Source organism: Bubalus kerabau, chromosome 10 (assembly GCF_029407905.1).
Source record: "Bubalus kerabau isolate K-KA32 ecotype Philippines breed swamp buffalo chromosome 10, PCC_UOA_SB_1v2, whole genome shotgun sequence".
In the NCBI taxonomy this organism is placed as follows: domain Eukaryota; kingdom Metazoa; phylum Chordata; class Mammalia; order Artiodactyla; family Bovidae; genus Bubalus; species Bubalus kerabau.
This window is the reverse complement of record NC_073633.1, coordinates 8,756,552-8,770,232: the sequence shown is the minus strand read 5'-3', so window position 1 is coordinate 8,770,232 and position 13,681 is coordinate 8,756,552. Positions and strand designations below refer to the sequence as shown.

The 13,681-nt window shown below is 37.0% G+C and overlaps 1 protein-coding gene across 3 annotated transcripts in view; it reads left to right on the top strand.

The window, feature by feature from the left end:
* Window positions 1-5,724, top strand: part of FEM1C (fem-1 homolog C) — a 47,615-nt gene extending 41,891 nt beyond the window's left edge. For all 3 annotated transcript variants that reach the window (XM_055536532.1, XM_055536533.1, XM_055536534.1), the window contains one exon: window positions 1,124-5,724. In XM_055536532.1, coding sequence (XP_055392507.1) covers window positions 1,124-2,433 — 1,310 coding nt within the window. In that variant the 3' untranslated portion in view covers window positions 2,434-5,724. The remainder of the gene's footprint in view (window positions 1-1,123) is intronic.
* The last annotated feature ends 7,957 nt before the right edge of the window (window positions 5,725-13,681 follow it).

Here is a 13,681-nt window from a genome sequence, read left to right as displayed (position 1 = left end):
TCCAGCCTCCCGGAAGGAAAGCAGGTAGTCTGCATGAATTTACCCTTATCATTTAGGGAAACTTAGATCTTGGAACTGTTTACCAAGCAGCATTCCAGATGCCAGCCAAGAACCATCCTTGCAAGCAGGTCTTTCTAAGAATAGCTGTCTCAGCCAGCTAGGTTAGCCTTTTCCACACAAATGCCTAAAGTGACTCACTATTGAAATTTTCTGTAAACACTATGTGAATACCAAAGGTCTCCATGATAATTTCTGTTTTGATCATAAGTAGAATGTTTATCATTAAATTTAGGTAGCTAAAGTAACTTGAGTGGTTATTATGTCTTAGTATGTTCCATCCATACAGGGCTTTTTATTAATGTGCCAGTGCCTGTTGTCAGTTTTAATCCATGTGTGGGAAGAAGCGGACAGTATTAGAACATTTAGTACATCTAAAAAGAATGTTTAAGAAACTTAAATTACAGTGGGAAGTAATGCATTATGAAAGGATACTTCAGATGTCTCCTTTTAAAGATCATATTCAACCACCCATATGTTTTTGATTTCACTGGATTTGTTTTTCTTATGGGAGTTTTTTGAAGAAAGTTCTTTGTTACCAGTATTTTTTACTAAAGCTGAAGTTCACTTGGCAATCTGGAAATACTGAAAAAATAACTTCTCACTCTTGGAATCAAATTGAAGAATCCTAGATACTTATAGACTAGATTTCTTGTTTATAAATGTGGAATCTGACTCAAAGTTACGTGACTGTCAGCAAAACTGCACAGCTGGTTAATTTCATCAGTTTTTAGTTGTAGAATATACACTTGAAAACATCAAAAAATACCAAAAGGTCCATGGACTAATTTTGAATTCATTTAGTAACTTTGAATATCTTTTCATGCCTAATTTGGTCATTTCATTTATTCAGAGAACTTAACCAATATTGTTTTTCCCTTGCTGTGTGTCAGACATTAATTTTAGGTGCTGGGGATCTTTTTTTCTTATTTGGAATCAAATTAAAGTATGTCTCATTGAGGGTGGCTTGGAGTTGCCTACTTTTCTTTAGATTTTAAAGTACACTTATGTATTACATTGTATCCTGGTTCCTCAAAATATGTTATTTCTTTTTTCCTTCTCTAAGGTAATACTGCATTGCATGATTGTGCAGAGTCTGGAAGTTTGGACATTATGAAGATGCTTCTTATGTATTGTGCCAAGATGGAAAAGGATGGTTATGGAATGACTCCCCTTCTCTCTGCAAGTGTGACTGGTCACACAAATATTGTGGATTTTCTGACTCACCATGCACAGACCAGCAAGACAGAAAGGATCAATGCACTAGAGCTCCTGGGAGCTACATTTGTAGACAAAAAAAGAGACCTCCTTGGGGCTTTGAAATACTGGAAAAAGGCAATGAACATGAGGTACAGTGATAGGACTAATATCATTAGCAAACCAGTACCGCAGACACTAATAATGGCTTATGATTACGCCAAAGAGGTAAACAGTGCAGAAGAGCTAGAAGGTCTTATTGCTGATCCTGATGAGATGAGAATGCAGGCACTGTTAATTAGAGAACGCATTCTCGGTCCTTCTCATCCTGACACCTCTTACTATATTAGATATAGAGGTGCTGTGTATGCAGACTCTGGAAATTTCAAACGATGCATCAACCTATGGAAGTATGCTTTGGATATGCAGCAGAACAATTTGGACCCTCTCAGCCCAATGACCGCCAGCAGCCTATTATCTTTTGCAGAACTGTTCTCTTTCATGCTGCAGGATAGGGCTAAAGGCCTGCTGGGCACCACTGTTACCTTTGATGATCTTATGGGCATCCTGTGCAAAAGTGTCCTTGAAATAGAGCGAGCTATCAAACAAACTCAGTGTCCAGCTGACCCATTACAGTTAAATAAGGCTCTTTCCATCATTTTGCACTTGATTTGCTTATTAGAAAAAGTTCCTTGTACTCTAGAACAGGACCATTTCAAAAAGCAGACTATATACAGGTTTCTTAAGCTGCATCCAAGGGGAAAGAATAACTTCAGCCCTCTTCATCTGGCTGTGGACAAGAATACTACCTGTGTAGGGCGGTACCCTGTTTGTAAATTTCCATCTCTGCAAGTTACTGCAATACTGATAGAATGTGGTGCTGATGTGAACGTCAGAGACTCTGATGACAACAGTCCCCTCCATATCGCTGCTCTGAACAACCATCCAGACATCATGAATCTCCTTATTAAATCAGGTGCACATTTTGATGCCACAAACTTGCACAAACAAACTGCTAGTGATCTGCTGGATGAGAAGGAAATAGCTAAGAACTTGATCCAGCCTATAAACCATACCACGTTGCAGTGTCTTGCTGCCCGTGTCATAGTGAATCATAGAATATACTATAAAGGGCACATCCCAGAAAAGCTAGAGACCTTTGTTTCTCTTCACAGATGATATTTTGACTGTTAAAGCACGAATTGGTAACAGTTGTTTCATAAATGAGCACTGTTGTGATAACACCAGCATTCATTTAGCTTGATTCCATTGTGCTCTCATTGGCTAAAGCATTGTAAGCATCAAATTTACAGGATTGGTTTCCCAGTATTTAATATAAATATACCATATAATATATTGTTTGTGAATTACTGAGAAATGAAATGTCATATTCAGTTTCTAAAATTGTCTGCCAAAGGCTTATCCATTCTGGTTTTGTTTGTGTTTGGTGTTTGGGACAGAACCATTTTTCAGTGGTGTCTTTATACTTTTCTGATTTGTGAATTTTATACAATTGAAGGTCCTTTTTTCTGCTTCTTCCCTCTTTTCTCCAAACTTCTCTCCTGTTTCCACTTTATTTTTAACTTAACCATTTCTACTTAGCAGTTTTTCTCCCCTCAAGGGCACGTGTTAAGTTGTACAACTTTATGGACTTGTTAGCATTTGCAGTTTACCATAAGTGCTTTATCTTCTCTATGCACGGGCTTCAACTTGACTGTTGTATGTGAGCATATTTCTATGCAGCAGTTGGTCAGCTTCAACTCTGAAACACTGTTAAGTATGTTACAAAGTTCATTGTATGAAAGTACTCTTGTAGCATGACAATTTGTAGAGCTACAGGTTAGCTACCAGAGCTTGAGCTTTTTTGTTGTTTTATTCTTTACATCTGAGATTTCTTTTTCTAATCCACTGAAATTATTGTGTACTAAATTTGGGAAGAAAATCTATTCTAACTCATTAGCCCAGTTGAGATTTAGGTCTGTCATCTTAATATATCATGCAGTAAAAGGAAGACTCTTCACAAAGAAACACACCTTTCATGCTACGCCAGCATTGTCCTGCTTGTGCCGATGATGTGATTAAATGTAGAGAATTTGCTTAAATTTAACCTCAGAGTTTATCACACAGCTTAATGGGTCTCATTGAAATATTCAATAATTGAACTGCAAATCACTTTTAGTTACTAAAAGAGCTGAAGCATGTCAGTGGCATGATGCTTGCCAAGCCAGACCTAGGCATCTAGGATAATTAAGGTATTTTAGTATGCAATTTACTGCCATAGTATCAAAGGTCAGTAACAGTGTTCTTTCTTTCTTCAAGCTTAAGTATACCTTTGAAGATAACTTGCATGGATTACTTTGGTCTCAATTATTTGTCACCAGAATTAAACACAAAAGGTTGCAGTGCTTCCTGTTCCTTCACTGAAAATTAACTTTTTTCTCTTTTTTTATTTCTTCCTTCCTTCCCCTTGCTTCCTCCCTTCTTTCTTTCTTTCTTTTTTTTAACAGCTTTGCTAATGCCACAGAAAGGGCTCTTTTAAGAAAAAATAAGTGAAAAGTACTAAAAAAAAGTTCAGGTAATTATCATTCAGCACTTTATTGTTACTCAGAATAAAATTTATGATGGCATATTTGCCTTGCCAATGTCTTAATAAAGTTGTTCTGAATAAAAAGCTCCTTATTGGTTTGAGAAAAACTCAGTTTACCTGTGAGTTTAATGAGCTGGATCACTTGGATTTTTGTGTTGGCATTTTATTCTGAGGGTGGATGTAGTGGTATTAAGAGTTGTCATTGCAGACAGTCATGTTAGGTTTATTTCATCTTTACTCAGTAAAAAACTTGTAATGAAGAATTGTAAATAAATAAAAAAGCTTTAGACTCACTTTCTGGTTAAAAAATTGAAGTTTAATTTTTTAAAAGATACCCTTACTCATTTTACTAGGTTGTACATTTAATTTCACCATTGAAAAAAGTGGTTTGGGTATAAATGGTTACTCTCCAAACTTTTGATGAAGAGATTTGCATATCTTGTTTACTGTGGGCAAATTTGATGAAATATTTGAACTGCCACCATTTGTGATTTAGAGAAATATTCTGGAAATATCAGACATCAGTTTTTGAAGTCATTTGCCTCTAACTCTGTGGTATAAGAATTATATATGCATAAACTTTTTTTAAAAAAATGAAAACTTTGTAAGTATAGTAAATTTGCATTAGTTAATCTCAATAATTTACAGATGAAAGGTGAGCAATTGGATTTTAAGTGACTTAGTAGTTCTTTTTTGCAGATGGGGTAGGAGGACTTTACATGCTCTTATAGTAAGGCACATCTCACACTACTTTATAGGTGAATTTGAATTGTGCAACTTGAGTATAAAACAAGGATTTCTTTACATTGCATTTTCCCACCTCTGACTATAGGTAACTTAGAACTGTTCCTCAGTCTTGATAATGGAAATGCATTATTTCAATTAGGATACAGTTTTGTTTGCCATCTCCCCAAATGCTCTTAGGACCTCTTGAAAAATCAGTTAGTTTAAAAGCTCAAAATTATCCATTTTATTTTAAAGGAAGTTGTTTCATAAATGTGACCTCAGGCACTGTTTAAGGCCTTTGTCAGAAAGTATTCTCAAAATTACGAGGCTGAATTTTTTAAAAACTTATATTTGTGTTGTTTTTTAAACCAACAGATGAGTAATTTAATACTTAATGACTAATTGTACTTTCTGCTGTACACTGTAGCATGGTAATGTTGACTGGAGCTAATGTATATGATTATATTTCCATTAAAGTTCTCAGTTAGGGCCTGATGAATTTAGATGTTCCACTCTTGATCGTTTCTGTAAAAGAAAAGAAATGGTAATTTTACTCAGATTAAATACCAGTCTAGTTTATAAAGACAAATGGATTATAGATTTTAAAAATAGTCCTTTTCTTCCTGTTAATTGGACAGGGACATAAGCCTACATCAGCAAAAGGTAATTTGGTGCCCAGGATCATTTTGCAGTTAAGTGATTGCTCATTTGTAAAGTGACTAGCTTAAGTTTTAAAGACCCCTATCTACTGTGACTTGGGAAAACTGTTTAGGTTATATTTGAAAAGGTAGCTTTTTAAAATCATATAAGCCCAGCAGAAACCCTAGGTTGAATTTTACAGGTATAATAATCCTTGTAATTTTCCCAGAATTGTGGGGGCTGGATAAAATAATAACCATATTCTTGTGCATTGTAACAGCAGTTTTACTGCTTGGACCTTTAACCATTTGAGTTAGATTCTTAGGGAAGTAAAAACAATTGGTTGTCAGGGTCTCCCCCGCCCCCATATCACTAAACAACTAGTTCCCCTACCCTTTTGTCAATGCCCATTGTGTGTTTTTCCAAGAAGTACTGTATTCTGGTGCCAGCCAATAAATTGTCACACAATGGAAAATGATATTCATTGTAAGGTTTAATAAAATTAAATTTGCACCAAATACTAGTGTATTATTATTAACTCAATACTTGATTGATATTATCTTAGTGAACTCCTGTCTCAAAACAGCCACTGGTAATGTGTAGTTAGAACTCAGGAGATAGCATTTATTATTATACTTGTGTGAAAACCAGGGTTGATTTATGTAGTTCATTCTAATTTTTTTTTTCAAGTTGTAACCACAGAAACTAAAGATACAGTAAGATTTTTGTTGTGAGATGAATGGGAGAGGGACTGCTTTTACCTCAACTCCGTTTTTTAACTGAGTTTAAGATTAAGTATCAGAAGTATGTCATAAATATATTACTATAAAGTTAAGTTTTATAAACTTCCATTACTTCTATAAAAATCTTAAGTAGTCATTATCTTTTCCATATGTGTAAGTTCCCTCATATAAGAAGTTTTCATAGATCCAGAAAATGCATACTTTCTCAACTCCAGGCATAAATTATAATCTTCAGTTATATGGACTTTCCTCTTTTGAAATTTTGAATTTGTTATATTTTGAATATATTATTGAAAATTTGAATTTATTATCCACAACAGATATGGGTATGTCTTTGTCATCATTTTGACAGGACTCTCTTCAGTGTTAGTATTCTTTACCCTTGGTCCTATGGTCGTTCTCAACTACAACTAGAGATACTTAAAAGGAAATCTTAGCAAACTTATAAGGATAAGCATATTTTTAAGGATTTGAACCAAAAAAAGTTGTTATATCCTTTTTCCCCTCCGTCTCTGTACTTTGTCAGAAAATTCTTTGTTGAGTAATATTGGGATTGTGGGAGAACTGTAAAGTTGCTGGTTTTTGTGTGCGTGTTATCTTACATTCTATTATAAGGCTCTTAATATTTTTTCCTAAAATTAATTCAGTTTTTAAATAATTATCTCAATTTAGTTTCTTAATATGTCTGATTTAAAAAATAAAAATACGGTTCCATGCCTTTAAAAAATTGAAAATTTAAACTTTAAAAAGAAATACACTTCAGACATATGTTCATATTAAAGGATTTAATTTAGTCCCACTAAAACAATTTGGGTGCTTATCAATCATTATATTTTGGTGTAAGTCAAGGAGTGGAGTGGTATAAAGTACTTGACATCGCCAAAAATAGGAATAAGATAATTTTTTTGGCGGCTCAGATGGTAAAGAATCTGCCTGCAATGCAGACCTGGGTTCAATCCCTGGGTCAGGAAGATCCTCTGGAGAATGGAATGACTCACTCCAGTCTTCTTGCCTGGAGAATCCTATGGACAGAGTAGCCTGGTGGGCTACAGTCCACAGGGTTGCAAAGAGTCAGATATGACTGAGGGACTTAAAGCCCCAGTAAAACAATTAGAATATATTTTGTAAGTCAATGAATAGAATGGTTTGAGATATTTGAATTGCCAAAAATATGAATAAAAGGTATTATGGTCTATCACTGAAAAATTACTTAACAAAACTTACCAGTAATGTCTTTTCTAAAGTGAGGTTTACTTGATTTATTTTAGACATTTGAGCCTTATTATTTATTTTTTTCCTTTTCCAGAAGAAGATTTTGTTAATAGCAGTCTCCCTTTTTGTTTACATAATAGCCATATTAATTGATCCTAGGATTGATACTTCTAAAATACTTTTATCCATATAAATGAATGGGTTTGTAGATTATAAAGCTTTATAAGGATACTTCTGATACTTGGTTCTAAAAGTTAGAAGATACCTCTTTTCTATATTTCTTTTAAAAAACACAATATTTAACATGCTCATTACAAGGATTCAGCTGAAGACAACTGAAAAAACTAAAATGACACACAGCTTAACAGAAATCAAAGAAAGGACAGACCATCTAAGGAATAACCAAGGCAACACAGTGAAAGAGGCTGGACAGCTGGAACCCGGGTTCTTGGGTGGAGGAAGACCTGCTGTAACCGCAATTTCTCGGCAGGCACTTAAAGGTTGTGGGTGTTTCTAGAATTTAGAAGCGTGTGTGTTCTGAGGCCTGTCGATGTTGGGTTCGATGTTGGGTTCTACCAGGCTCTACGTGGAGAGCAGGTGGTCCTGACGTCACGCAGGTGGACCCACTTGCCCTCCAAGCAGTCCAGCCCGACGTGAGCCTGGCGTCCCCGTGGTGCCGGTGCAGGGCTGAGGAGCTTCACTGCGCACGCGCTGCGATGGAAGCTGCCCGGGAACCCCGGGGACGGACCTGGGGTCTTCACGGACCGTTCCCGCTGCACCGTGGATGATCCCCCACTCATTTGGAAAGCTCTGATGCAGGGTAGGCAAGAATTTCCTTGTCTCCAGACTTCCCGGGGGTCACCAGCTCCTACTGGAGCGTCTTGTCCACGGGCTGTCGGCCCCTCCGCTGGGGGACGTCCCATTCCTTTAAAGGAGTGGCTGCGGGGTCTTGGATCCAATCGGTCACCTTGATTCTTTAATGGCAAAAGTAATACCAGTTCAGTATTCAGTCAATAATATTGAATTCCTGCAGTAACAGACATTGTCAAACGATTGTTTTACTCACTGGAAGATTTTCAAAGATGATCAAAAAGAAACCAATTATCCCATACCTCCCAGTTATACACAGTTAATGCTTAAGTATTTTTTATTTTTCTGTTTTCAATCTTAAGTTCTTTCAAGACACATTCTTAAAGTAATAGATTGTTTCTAAAACTCGGACAATTCTGAAAATAGAGTTGGGTCACAATGAATTTAGATGAGTGTGACCTGTTTATACTGGAGTGTTAAGGGAAAAGTAGGCGTATTCTCCATGCCCTTTCAGGCTAATCTTCACAAAAAAATCAGTTAGCAAAATGAGTCCACGTTCTTTGTCAGTCGGTAACAATTCATTCCTGTTTATCTCTGAAATAACTGATGTTAGGACAGCTTCTAGTCACCTAAATATAACTTATTAAAGAAAATATGGAAACTTTAGTTACATAAACAGCTTATAAAATACATTTAATTCTTTCCGATTTTTTACAGATGAATTAGTAAGAGTTGTAGAATATTTTTATTTCTATCAATATACCAAAACTTAAAAGTTTTGGAGTAATTTTAGATTTACAGAAAAGTTGCAAAGATAGTACAGAGAGTTCCTATATACCCTTTTTGACTTAGCAGCAGCAGCAGCAGCTTTGCCTAATATTAACACATTACATACATGGTACCTATTTGTCAAGATTTTGTTTGTGAAAACCAGGAAATTAACATTGGTATAGTGGTATACTAGATGTTATCCCGAACTATAGACTTTACTTTGAGTTCACAGCTTTCCACTAGTGGCCTTTTTCTGTTCTGGATGAGATTTGAGCCACCACAATTGGATTTAGTCATTGTGTTTCCTTAGCCTGTTAACAGTTTAGACCTTGACGTTTTTGAGGACTGCTGGTCAGATATGTTGTAGAATGTCCCTTGAATTGGATCTGCCTGACGTTTTCTCATGATGTTAGTGGGACTGTGATTTTCTGGGGAGGAGTACGGCCAGAGATGAGCTGCCCTCACCCTTATATCACAGCAGGAGTGCGTGGCGCCAACAGGACAGCACTGATGGTACTAACCCTGTCACTTGGTTAGGATCGGGTCTGGTGGGTGCCTTTATGTGAGAGTTATGTTTCTATTCCACAGGCTATTCTTTAAAACTGAGTTGCTAAATCCATCCCTTGTTTGAGGAGGAGAGGAATTAAGCTCCTCTTTCTTGACAGAGGTGTCTATGTATATTATTTCTAATGGAAAGGAAGTTTGTCTCTTTTCCCTCATTCAGTCATTTTTCAGTTCTAGGTCATGGGTCTATATTTTATTTTTTTGTGTTATAATTAAATGCTGTGATTATTTTGTTGCTCAGATTGTTTCAGCTTTGGCCACTGGGAGCCATGCCATTTGGACATGACCCCCTTTTTCCTCCTTAGCCTCCCTTCCTTTCTGTAAGCATGCCCCAGACTCATGTTGTATTTTTTCTGCCCCAGCCCTAGAATCCATTTCTCTAGAGCCCTGTTGTCTTAATTGGAGAATGGAATTTACAATCCAAGATTTGATTGTTGGGTGTACTTGTTGAATGTATATTTACACATGTAAACACACATATCTTTAATTATTTCTGTATCTGTATGTATTTAAAATAAACATGAGTTCAGACTGACATCTCCTACACCCGGTCTGACAGCACAGAATTTTTTTTTTAATTTAAATTTATTTATTTTAATTGGAAGCTAATTACTTTACAATATTGTATTGGTTTTGCCATACATCAACATGAATCTGCCACGGGTGTACACGTGTTCCCCATCCTGAACCCCCCTCCCGCCTCCCCCCTTGTTGAATGTATATTTACACATGTAAACACACATATCTTTAATTATTTCTGTATCTGTTTGTATTTAAAATAAACCTGAGTTCAGACTGACATCTCCTACACCCAGTCTGACCACACAGAATTTTTTTTTAAACTTAAATTTATTTATTTTAATTGGAGGCTAATTACTTTACAATATTGTATTGGTTTTGCCATACATCAACATGAATCCGCCACGGGTGTACACGTGTTCCCCATCCTGAACCCCCCTCCCACCTCCCTCCCTGTACCATCCCTCCGGGTCATCCCAGTGCACCAGCCCTGAGCATCCTACATCATGCATCGAACCTGGACTGGCAATTTGTTTCTTATATGATGTTATACATGTTTCAATGCCATTCTCCCAAATCATCCCACCCTCTCCCTCTCCCACAGAGTCCAAAAGACTGTTCTGTACATCTGTGACAGCACAGAATTTGTTACAGCTTCCTCCCTTTGCTTCTTTGAACTTCTTTCTCTCAATGACAAACCTAAGTCCCATTATCTACAGTTTGTTTACTTATTTTTTCAGCTCCAGTACGCACATGAATTACTTTTAAAGTGGCTAACGCAGTATCCTTGTGAGAAATTTACCTGTTAGAGTACAGTGCTCATTCACATTTTGTTTTCTACTTTTGTTAGCTTTATAGTATTTAGTCAAAACTCCATATCCCAAGGTACCTTAAGGCAGCACCTTTTATCCCCACAACTTTTTAATGCCTATTTAGTAACAGACATCAAAGAGAGTAACTTTAATGTTCTAACTAGAAGTTATACCTCTCTAAAACAAAGAAGTGTATAAAAGACATAATGTATAAAATGTTAAAGTAAAAATATATACATTCAACCTCTAACTAAAATTGCCCCCTTTTTCCTGTCTCAGCTGATTGTTCAACCAAGCTCACTACAGTATCTTTTCACTACTTTTTCTGATTTCACTAGTTTTTTTTTTAATGTTAAATTTAGAAATTGTGATTACTGAAATAGAATCAAAATGTCAGTTGGTGAAATTCATTGTCTGATATTTTGAGTAGGCCTTAAAAAATGAGGTGATGTTTGAGCATTGTTAGAAGTAGATGGGAGCAAGGTTAGAGAAAAGTCGTTTATCTTTTTAAGCAAGATTAAAGGAAATTATTCTCTGTGTTTAAATACTGAAACACTTTAATTATTTGTGCTAAAAGCCAAAATAAGGGAGTTGCTGGTAACCACCATAACAGTTTATAGATCTGTGGTGAAGGCACGGGCTTTTCTTTAGACCCCATCTACCTCATCTGCATGCAGCAACATGACGTCAAGTTTAAACTTCCCTAGCTTACCAATGTCGCAGAAGGCAATGGCACCCCACTCCAGTGTTCTTGCCTGGAGAATCCCAGGGACGGGGGAGCCTGGTGGGCTGCCGTCTAGGGGGTCGCACAGAGTCGAACACGACTGAAGTGACTTAGCAGCAGCAGCAGCAGCCTACCAATGTACTGAAAGTTTAGCAAAAAGAGTCCTTATGACCGAAGGGAAATAAATTTGGGAGGAATTTATCATGTAAATTCACACATTCAGTAAATGTGTTGGCCATGCAGTGAGTGAGGGTATAAAGACAAATGATACAAGTCTGCCATTTAAAAGAGCAATATTTTTAAGGAAGCAAATGAAGCTCTTTCAGCTGTATTCTGAAGGGCGGAGGGTTTTTCTGACTTTAGGTGAGAAAAGAGAAAGATCTTGAATTAAAATTGCTTATACGTTACCTTGTACACTTAAAAAAAACGTCGTTTATATTTTTAAGACTGGCTATTTCATCTTTTTATCAAAATGAGGTTTAGAGGAAAAGCGCATAGTCCACTGACTGAATGTTCCTCATCATTTTGACATCACTGTTGTGTTAAAATTTGTACTTTGTATTTTATTTTGCAGTTTGTCCTTTTCCTTACATAACATTATAGGAGCTGTCCTTTGAGTGAGTGAGAGAATGTGTGTGTGTATGTTTCCAAGCAACGTCTTTTGTATTCTGAACTTGTTAAATCTGGCCCGTGCTGTGCATTCAGAATTTGTGCTCACCAGGATTGAAAATCAGTCAGAGCCTAGCAGGTTCATTAACAAGATCTGTTCTCTGAAGTCTGGAATTTCAAAGAAATTTTATTTTATTAAGACAAGGAATTGGCAGAAGAAAAAAGCTTAGTGAGGGGTCAAAAATAAATCTCACAGTTTTAATCTTTTAAGCCATCTAAAACTGTGTTTTAATTTTAAAACTGATCCAGAAAATTTAACTCCTTAACTACCATTAGAATGGGGGAAATTTGGTTTGAAAACAATTTTTTTCCTTTTTTCTATTTGTAACCTTTGTTTATAGTCTGGTCTTAGTGTTATCGCAGGTGAAAATGATTTCAGGATATTAATCAAATCAGAATGTCTGCCTTGGTAAACTAAGTTGCTGAGGAAGATATTAAAGAGGATGGGACCCAAGTGTGAATATTCTGATCAACAATAGTACATGTGGGTTTTATTTCATTTTTAATTTAATCTGAAGTTGTCTTTTATTTAACTTATTTACACTTAATTTCTAATTCCTTCGGACTTAATTTCTAGCATCTTATTTTACCATGATTTTTTTTAGCTTTTATTTCTTATTTCCTATGTTTATTTTTCCCACTATCTGTTTGGAAGTTTTGCATCCCATTAGAAAAAACAGATTTCTAGTGGCTACCTTTTTGTTTTTAACATGTGCACTGGGTTAAATTGTGGTCTCTAAAGATATGTCCGCCCAGTACCTGAGAATGTGACCTTATTTGGCTTAAGGGTTGCAGATACAACTAAGGATCTTGAGATGAGATCATCCTGGATTAGACTGGGCTCTAAATCCAGGGAAGAGTGGAGAAGGCAGTGTCAGAGGGGCACAGAATGGAAGGCTGTGTGAGGCTGGGGCAGGGAAGGGTGTGGTGCGGCACCAGGTTAAGGAACACAAAGGGTTGTTGGCAGCCCTCGCAGGCTGGGGCCAGGTTCTCAGAGACCCCAGAAGGAGCCAGCCCTCTCGACACTTTGATTTAGCACTTTGGCTTCCACAGCTGTGAGAGAATATATTACTGTTGTTTTCATTACATTTGTGGTAAGTTGTTATGGCAGTCCTAGAAAACTAGTCCAGCATGAGTCCTGAGCTATGTGTACTGTTAAGGACCTTGGGGTGTTTTAACTCGTCACCTTTCTCATCTTGTTGTTTAGTTTCTAAGTCATGTCCGACTCTCTGTGACCCCATGGATTGTAGCCCACCCAGCTGCTCCGTCCATGGGATTTTCCAGGCAAGAGTACTAGAGTGGATTGCTGTTGCCTTCTCCAGGGGATCTTACTGACCTGGAATGGAACCCACACCTCCTGCATAGGCAGGCAGATTCTTCAGTGCTGAACCACCTGAAAAGCCGCTCTTGTCTTCTGTTTGTTTGTTCAGTTGCTAAGTTGTGTCCGACTCTTTGTGAACCCATGGACTTCATCACATCAGCCTGCTGTGTCCTTCACCATCTCCTCAAGTTTGCTCAAACTCCTGTCCATTGAGTTGGTGACGCCATCCAGCCATCTCATATCTTCTAGGTTGTTACAAATCTAAGATAATTGTCCACCTTGGTTTAACCTCCCTCGCATCCAGATGAATCGTTGTGTTGTTTTAGTTTG